The following is a 9840-nucleotide window of genomic DNA, read 5'->3' on the forward strand; positions in this document are numbered from 1 at the left end:
TCTCAAGGAACTTGACATATTTACTCGATACTTTCCCCTTTCTTTTTTTCTTGTTCATGTTGAGATTTTGAATTTTACGCTCTTCAGTACTCTTGTCATTACTTAATCAAAATCTAATGTTTAAAGGAAGGTGAACTTTTCAATACTTTCTTTTTTGACCTCCCAAAGAACAGAATGAATTTCTTTTTTTCTTTCCATCTTTTCTTTCAATTGATTGGTTAAAACATAAAGGAGCAATTTATCTTCTCTGAACTATATGATTGCACCCACAGCGAATACCTGAATCACTTGGCTTTTTTTCCCTCATTGGTCTCTTGTTCAAAAAGCTTCATAATACCAGTAATACTACAAAGACTGCTTTGGATAACCAGCCGTCCTTTATCCATGGACGTCCACCTACTCCAAAAATCAGTGTATAGTGTAGCTGACAAGTATTCAGAAGCTACTAAACATTGTCTTCTTTTTTTCTTTGGTTGAAGACTGTTTCAAGTTCTCTGTGGTGATAATGCTAGTCATCCCTGCTTATGAAATCATTTAGGTACTTCTCGACTCTTTACCCACTTCAAAAATGGATATAGTTGCTGTCCCTGAATTTCTTGGTGGGGCTATGGAGAGTTATGGTTTGATAAATCATGACAATATACTCTGAGGCCTAGCAGCTCCTGCTAATCAAAAAATGTAATTTCAAGACTTTTTGTTTTACTTTTTCGTTATTTCTCCATTCATATCGTGGATTTACATTCCGCTTTTATGCATGATATGATATATGCTTATTTAACCTAGATTTGAATAATAAACCTAATAATCAACTTGGTTAATTAATTAGGTTAAACAATCTGGTTTAAGGGGTCTAAATGAACAAACAATAACACTTTGTGTTTTATTGATTAATGCAAAAATGTGTTTGAATTTAGTTAAAGGACCTAATGTAGCGCACTAAAGAAATTATACATACCTAATTAAGTGAGTCTAATTATCGGTGGTTGGCTTGACTAATGACATGAAAGATCCCATATAACATATAAATCAAAATTAAGAGTGTAAAATTGCAACCAAACTGTCATTCATGATAAATGACTCTTATTGCAACATGAAAATCAAAATATTACATAGAGATAACTTTTCATAACATTAGCATCAGGTCACCAACGAAATCAAGATGCCCTTTATTGTAGCATTACGCATAACATCATTAAACTTTGACACTAGTAACAAACTTAGACACGCACACAATTATTGAATAGAAATAGTACTGAAGATAGAGAAAAAGTGCAGCAATTATTATCTTGTATATCGGCATATACTCAGCTATGAGACCCACATGTTGTGAGCGACATAATTTTGTATATGAGTGATGCAAGAGATACTTTCTTCTAATGTTCTGCCTTCGTAGAATGGTGTTTGTGGCAGCATCTGAACCTGATATACATCTCCATGATTTCGGAACAGTCAGCACATTTTTCAGAATGTGTGAGATGTCCAGCACTAGTCCGGACTTGAAAGTCACGGCAAGGAAGTTTGCCTTTGTCATTGTACTGTGTCAGGAGACATTCTTCAAAAACTCTCCCTTGCTGAATTAGCAGCTTCCATTCATCAAATTTCTGAAAGATTGTAAGAACTGTTGTCCCATATCCACTGAAAACCAATCTTGCCCCTTTGCACAGAACAACCCATCCTTTCTCATTCTTGTAGGAAAGCAGCTTTTGGATTTCTTTTGTCTTCGTTTCCAATTCAATAACCTTCTGAGAATTGTAAAAGTTTTCTATGTTATTCCAGAAAATGCCAAGGTCATCCTTGCCTTTACCGTCCTTGCCTTTACCGTCCTTTCCCACACCGAACAACTCTATGAAAATCTTTCCACCGCCCATGACTAAATCCTTGTTCACCCTTGTTGCTTCTTGATGAAATTGTGCGATCCACTCATCCTCGCCTCCATAAAAGAAAATGTACTTCCCTTCATTGATCTGATTGAACAAGGGCCAAAATTTTATTTAAATCAGCTCAATAAAATTTGCTCTAAACTACATGCAGGAGTATTATTCAAAAAAACAAAAGCGAAAAAAGAAAAAAGAGAACGTTTCTGTGTGTAACGTGTGTCTATATATATATATATATATATTTAGATCGTCACAACCCCAACGATATTTATATGTTTATGCATTTAGGTTTTTGAAAAAAACATACCCAAGTTGATATTTTATTGTTAGGACTGAAATTAATCATGGACAATCCAAACCAATCTTCGCTTTTGCACAGTTCTTTTTCTCTCTTAACATCGAAAGGGAAGGCCTCTATTCCCCATGTCTTAATCATGTGGAATGCATCTTGGTGTTTCACTGTCCCTTCTTCGTTCAAAACTACAATGATAGGCTTATTCTTGAATTTCCACTCCTCCTTAATGTACTTGATGCCTGACACTGATGAAAAGTGCGGCACTATGTACCACTCCATCTTAGACTGCAGCATCACATACTTACTTTGCATCCACTGCTCCACAATTGGGATCCACACGATTTTATACTGACCTTTCTTGGTTATTTCTTTGTGAATGGGCTTGAGAATCGAAACATCCTCCTCAGAGATGTCAAGGTCCGAAAATAGCAACAAGACATTCTTTGTTTTCAACTCTTCAGTCCTGCTAATGACCTGTTTGTGCAATTGAATCATTGAATTAAGCTATGTTAACACCACACATCAATGAACTCCACATTATTTTAAAAATTGTGTTGTGCATACGTAATATAATTTCTCATATACCCTCAGTTGAAAGTTATCATTGTTTTTTAGTTAGATTGTACGTGATGTGTCTTTGTTATTTGTATTAAAAATCTATTTTCTCTCTCTTGTGCGTTTGTTTCTCTAATAAATAAAAGAAATAAAAATGCATAACGAATTATAAATAGTGATAGCTATGGGCCAGAAATTCCATCGGGCTAGACAATAGTTTAATTTTTGCCCATAACGTTCGGAAAGGCTATTTTTGTAGGCCCAAAATAATTTTGGTTTGGTGACTTGATTATCAATAACATGGAAACTACCTTGCTTGAGCCATCTCTGTTTCAAATGAATGTAGAATATCTATTTCATGGTCCAGACTCCAGACTCCGTTATTGTATTTAACATTATACGTAGTGTAATGTGATTTTTAAAATGTAATATGACGTGATATTGCAGATTCTTTTAAATTTGTAGAATTTAATATGATAATATATAATATATATTTTTAGTATAGTACCACTGATTAGTATGGCAATACTTGTAGTAGAAATAAATTTAGAAAGTATCTGTGACAAGCCAATTGTCATTTGACCTAGTAACACCTCTACTCTTGTGATGGCTCTATTTTATGGAAAAATATTAAGACACCGGGAGCAATATTTTCTCTTCTTACATGAATTGTAAGTTTCATCATTAATTTAACAAGTACATGATCCAATATTATATTAGCTAGAGGAATAAACACTACTCACAAAGTACGAAATAATTACTCTCAAATAAAAGATTTGATCCCAATAAAGTATCGTATGGTTTTACAGAACTAACCAATTCGTTAGGAAAAGTAGTGTCTTTCTGCCCATCTTCTGTTGAATAAGTGCTGTCCTCAGCAAAAAATAGCTTCTTGAAGACCTCCACAATGTCATGCGGGCTTTGTAAAAATCTCTTGAGATTAGAATAAGCCTCCCTTTTGGCTGCATTGGACAAAAATATTTGGTCAGAAATTTGAGCATGTTTTAAGCCTTTATATATATAGCATGTGCAAGATATCAAGGTAACACTTGGAGAAAAATGAAATAATGATCGAGGTAGCCTGCTTTCTTGTGGGTGAAATCCCCCTGAGTGGCTAACCTTCTATTTGCTTGCAAATTTCTCTCTGTTCTTTTAGTGAGTCGAGGGTAGTAGAGATTTTGACAGAAAAAGGCAAAAGTTCCTGTGTTCTATCCCTGAAATTGCAAAACCATAGTCATCCGCATTAGATTTTGTTATAATCATGTCTATGTGATACTATTCACCATTTTCAATCAATTTAAGTTTTTGTGACAAATGAATTTATATAATAATATTTTCAATTTACATTTCAAGGCAAGGACTTACCAATCAGTGGCGAGACAACACATTCGAGCCATGCAATCTACGATAGTTATGATAGCCCAGAAGACGTCCACAGAGTAACAGTCCTTGGCAGTTGAGAGTGTTGGTTCATCATTTAAATCAAGCTTAGTAAATCTTTGCTCCAAATTAAAGATGCACTCAATGACAGCCAATGTGTTCCTGATCAGATTGGTAAGTGCAATAATTGGATTCCTGTATTTCTCAATACTTTGAGGAATTAGGACGATAGGTACTCGCTTCAAGATTCCCATTGATTTGGTGAGCTGGTCTGATGAGTAAAACTGAGCAAAGTGCCAGAATTCCCCATAGTCCAAAGCAAAAGCCGCAAGGGTCAACACAGCCTTCGCATCCCATGAATAATCTTTTAGTTTGTTTAGTATTGACATTGTTGTGTCGTATGCAGTTTTCTCACCGGGATTCTTGCATGCCATCTGACAATTTACCATTATGAAAAACTCTCATGTAATATAACCATATAGCTAAATGATCATCTTAACACTTATTCAGTCAGTATTTTAAATGGTACATAGACATTTGTATTTTACTATCATGTAAATTTTTGTAAGGGTAAAAAAAGGGATGAGTCTGAGTTACGTTTAGGAAAATGTTAAAAGTATATCACCAATTTATAACAATAAAAGTCTCACAAACTAACATGATAATTTATGTGATTTGAGGCAATCAAGAGTATGATAAATAAAAATGTATAAATATTTGGTTTAAACAATGATAGATTAGTTCATAAGTCTTGTGTGATAAAATTGTAATGCTATAACGTTGCTTTTGTAATTAACTAATTATACCTCGCAAGAAAGTTGCTTGAGCAAACACAATGGTGGAATGAAGCTGACTTCAAGACCGCTTTCCCCCGGGTTCCCCACGTATGACTGTTTAGTACCCTAGAGTATATCAAAACCAACTAGAAGTGAGAAAAGTGAAAAGATATTATATATGGAGAGAATATTTTTTAATATCATTTTATATTGGTTGAGTTTAAATTAAAAACTAATCATTAGCTTGTACAATGAACTGATTTTTTTTTTTTTTTAAAAAATGTGATTCTTTCTTGATTTTTTTTAAAAAAAATATAAAAGTGATATTTATGGTAGTTAGTAATATGTGTTTATTATGATTATGTCTGTATATGGAACTATTCATTTTACCATTTAAAGAAATATGGTATGACAATATTCTAATCAAGAATTTAAATATAAAATAGAATCTAATTTCATTAAAACATAGATACTAGAATAATGAGTATTTTATATTAAATTATGAGGATTCATAAATCATAAACATATGTGGCAAGATATTAGTATGAACTTAACAAAAAAAAAAAAAAAAAAAAAACGTCTTCAATTTTATATATATTATAAATATATAACTTTTTGCATCTCCAACTATTTATTTTTGTTTAGAATAAACATGTTAATTTTTTTTTTTTTGAAATGCACTCACACATAAGGGAGAGCAAGGATGGAGCCACCTTTGGACTTGGGGCAATGGCCCCTCCCCCACCCCATTTTTTTTAAAAGAATATTATAATATACATGGGTATTAATTTTAGCAATTTTATTCTATAAAATTTCACTTTATCCCCTTTAATAATATCATTGATTCTTTTTTAAGAGTATTGTTATAGTCACAAACTTTTCTACAACATTTTTCCCAACTGTTAAGGTAGAAAATTTTTATTAGTTTACATTTGGCCCCTTTTACATTATTTTTTTATTTACTAATAACCACTTATCATATTAGCAATTTGTTAAAAAGCTTGTACCTCTTTCATTTTCCTCATTTTAAAGACCATAAAAAGTTTATAGATCTAAAATCTAAAATAAAATATACAAGCCCAAAAAAAAAAAAAAAGCCTAACAACAAAAATTACTAATAGTAAAACTTAAAAAAATTGAGCCTAATAAACCAATTTTACAAAAAACAAACAACCCAACTCTATAAAAAATTTACCCTAACTCCTAACTCTAAGTTCTGGCTCCATCCCTGAGGGAGAAGGAAATAAATTTTTACACAAAGATACATTACAAATCTTACTCGAAAATCATGATAACTTTGAAAGGATAGTGGGGCAAATTATACTACGTACAAAATGTGTTAAATTTTTATGCTTGTCTCTATGCCATTTTAAAAATTAAGACCGTGAAAGTTATAAAGAAGAGTTATTGCTATAGGTATTGCCAACCTTCCAACTATGTATGTTTTTTGCTACTATGTATGGACTCTATTGCACTTTTTGATATTATTCATAGTTCATACTGTATAATTCAACTAACTTTTACTTTTATTTATAATATTTTTAGCAAAATTTTTTTAGTTTTAATTAAATAAGTTGTTTCCAAACGGATACTATGTGTTATATATAAAAAAAAAAAAAAAACCTTTAGACTATGTTAAAAAAATTATAAAAAATAGAAACCCTTCGGCCTACCCGAAAATAAAATTACAAAGAAAATCAACAGAATAAAAAAAATTATAAAAAGAATGTGAGGTCGTAAGGAGTAACATATACATATACAATATTTTCAACAGTAGTGAAGGCAGGATGGAGAATGTTTCGGACAACAGCAAAAAGATTGCCAACATCAAACTTTTGGTCAGTACGAGAATGGGTGACGCTAATCCGTTTCTTGATCTCATCGTGGGACATTTTTAGCACGCTCCGCTCACAGATACTGGCTTTCTGTGCGGAAACTGGCTGCTTGTTGTTGCTGGCCATGGTAGTATGTATTACAGAACAAAGCTAGAAATGTCAGAAAAGAAAGGAGAAGTTGGCTTTTGGTAACGGTGTGGTGCAATAGCTTGGCCTATTGCCCTATTTATAGGCAACCATACTAGAGTAAGACCAGCTAGCGAAGACTTGTAAGGATATGTTTTTCTAATAATATAATTTCATTTCAGATTCGCCATCTAAGTGCAGCCCATCTAGTGGTAAATTACAACCACTCGTCAATGGTCAACTCCAAACTTGTGCTTCGTAATAGTTTAAAAGATTAACAACTTACTAAATTGTTTGCAGAGTGATTATATTTGTGCTTATTTTGTTATATTTTCTACAACTATATATACTTAATGATAAATCAATATTACAAGTGGAAGTGGGGAATTCAAAACTTAATTCTCATAATAAATAATGGATGAAAACACTATTTTAGTCCCTATATTTTGGAGTCACAATCAATTTATTCTTTATATTTTGGTAATAGTCAATTTGGTCTATATTATTTTTAATTTACAACCAATTTAGTCCCTAATGTCAATTATTTTCGATCATTTTCTTGGCAACCAAACACACAATACACCCAAAGTAAATCGAACAATCAATCCCAAATTTCATCAAATCTGAAACCACAACATCTACAATGCAATGACATAAAATACTCACTTAATCCAAAACTTCCACAAATCAAACCCCCCCCCCCCCCAATTTTTTTTCAAAATATCCATTATCAACACCATGAAATCATTCCCTTGAAATAGAAATAAAAAATGAAATTTAACTCAGAATTATAGAGATGAGAAAGAGGACCAAAAACACTGGGTTTGTGCAAGCAAATTGAGAGAGTTGTTTTAGATCCAGCCGAGAGAGAGAGAGAGAGAGAGAGATCTGGGTTTAGCAAAAAGAAAAGAAAAGAAAAGACGAAAGAAACTAATGGTGATCAACAACAAGTAGTCTTCGTCCATACTGATTGTCCAAGATATTCTTTAGAAAGGAGAAAAGAGAAATGTGCACCACAAACATAAAATAAGGATGTCCAAGCATGTCAAAAGTCATCCAAAGAGATTTTGGTCGTTCATACTATGAGAAGATATGGACGATCAATAAACACTTAGTAAATTTATGAATATTTTCTACTGATCATAAATGGTTAAACCACGATCAATCATCTCAAAACGTGGGGTGAATTCCCCAAAATTTGCTGCACTTTCCCCATTAAGTCCACACATCTCCCACGATGTTAGTGGTACCTAACAAGTAGACCCACTCTAAACTCTATAAAAAGGAACCACTCACTATACTTAAGTTTTAGAGAGAAAATTGACTTAACCATCGGAAGGTCTTTGGCCGGTTCATCCTGGTTACCTTCAATAGTCTCTTTCTTTCTCTTCAGGTCACCCAACCGTCATTGAAGTCCAGAGCATTCAGCCTATTGATTTTCAAGTATCATCAGAAAACAATAGAGCTTGAGTCATTAACGTTGCTTTTATCTGATCTGGGTTGTTTTGTTTTGTTTTGTTTTGTTTTTTTTTTTTTTTTTTTCTCTACTTGGTTTTCTAGGTTCCTTCAATTCAAAGTCAACCTCAATAGATCTAACCTTCCTTTCTTTTCTTTCTATTTAGATTTGATTTCTCTCTTCTGACTCTCTTGCTTCTTTTCTGTTTTTCTTTGCTCATCTCTACGATGCTTAGTTTATTTATATATATATATATATATATATATATATATATATATATATATTTTTTTTTTAATTTTGTTTTGTTTGAAGGTTCAAAGATCATGAGGTACAGAGAGGTTGATTGAGTTTTGATTTTTTTTAATCATTTATGATTGATCTGGCATTTAAAAATATTTATTAATTTTTTATATTATTTTTTATAAGCCTAATAAGCTTGAAATTGCCAACTGTTCAATCCGTTAACCACATAGATATTTTCTATTAGTGAATTAATGGTAGAGACCAAATTAAATACAAATTGAAAATAACAGGGGTTAAATTGATTGCTACTAAAATGTAAGGACCAAATTGATTGTGCCCCCAAAATATAAGGACCAAAATAGTGTTTTGCCTAAATGATACCAAGCAATATTACCAATTACAAGGCTCTTAGCAAAAACAATAAGTCATTTTGATAAATAATTGACTTAAAAAATTTATTTTGAATTTAATACATAATCAACCATATAACATTTTCATACTTGTTAATTAAAGAGATCTATTGTTTGTATTTCTGTCTACACTAGATGACTGAGCGGGACACCATTAATTAATATTCGTGAGTGGGGATTGTGTGTGTGGCTATTAATTTTTAACTTTTATAGTTTTTTTTTTTGATTAAATGTTAGAAGCAATACTTTATTGGTTCAAATGTTGTGTTAATAAATTAGTGCCAATGTCAGCGAGCAGAATATTTGTGGGATACTGCAAATTATGTGTCACTAATTACCCTAAAAAAAAAAAAAAGATATTTATTTATTACTGACACTAATCACATTTATTATTGCGTTATTTTATAATTTTTTTTAATAGTTTTAGCATTTTCCTAATACCAATGTGTATGTATTTCTTTTTTCTTGTTTTTGTTTTTTTTTTTTTCTCTATATATACTTTTTAATTTTTGACTCAATAGAATTATAAGATATGAAAATGATGAAATATCTGAAAATTAATTAAATAATAGTGGAATGTAATATCATAATTGTGATCAAATTAACATAATTACTAAATTACTATGAAAGTGAATCCTCGTAATTGATTAATTTGGAGATTTTCATCTTTTTTTTTTTGGGTACATTGAGAGTGTTAGTACAAAATTTCGTACATAATCATTCATAATTAATATTGTGATTTAAAAAAAAAAATGTTGAGTTGTAGCAAATATCATCTCTCTCTCTCTCTCTCTCTCTCTCTCTCTCATTTTTTTTCTTCTTTATTATCATTGCTGGCTGTCTCTCACTTTATTTCTCTTATCTCAGCATTTTCAGTTCTCACTTTA

The 9840-nt window shown here is 31.6% G+C and overlaps 1 protein-coding gene across 1 annotated transcript; it reads right to left on the bottom strand.

The window, feature by feature from the left end:
* Positions 1-284: 284 nt before the first annotated feature.
* Positions 285-6844, bottom strand: LOC111993408 (protein SIEVE ELEMENT OCCLUSION B). Its single transcript, XM_065770543.1, has 7 exons — positions 6644-6844; positions 4093-4541; positions 3847-3941; positions 3544-3689; positions 2185-2646; positions 1420-1964; positions 285-396 (listed from the first exon to the last, which is right to left on the bottom strand). The coding sequence occupies exons 1-7, from the start codon at positions 6842-6844 to the stop codon at positions 285-287; spliced, it is 2010 nt and encodes a 669-aa protein (XP_065626615.1).
* Between the last annotated feature and the right edge of the window lie 2996 nt (positions 6845-9840).

Source organism: Quercus suber, unplaced genomic scaffold, assembly GCF_002906115.3.
Source record: "Quercus suber isolate HL8 unplaced genomic scaffold, Cork oak 2.0 scaffold_32, whole genome shotgun sequence".
Taxonomy (NCBI): domain Eukaryota; kingdom Viridiplantae; phylum Streptophyta; class Magnoliopsida; order Fagales; family Fagaceae; genus Quercus; species Quercus suber.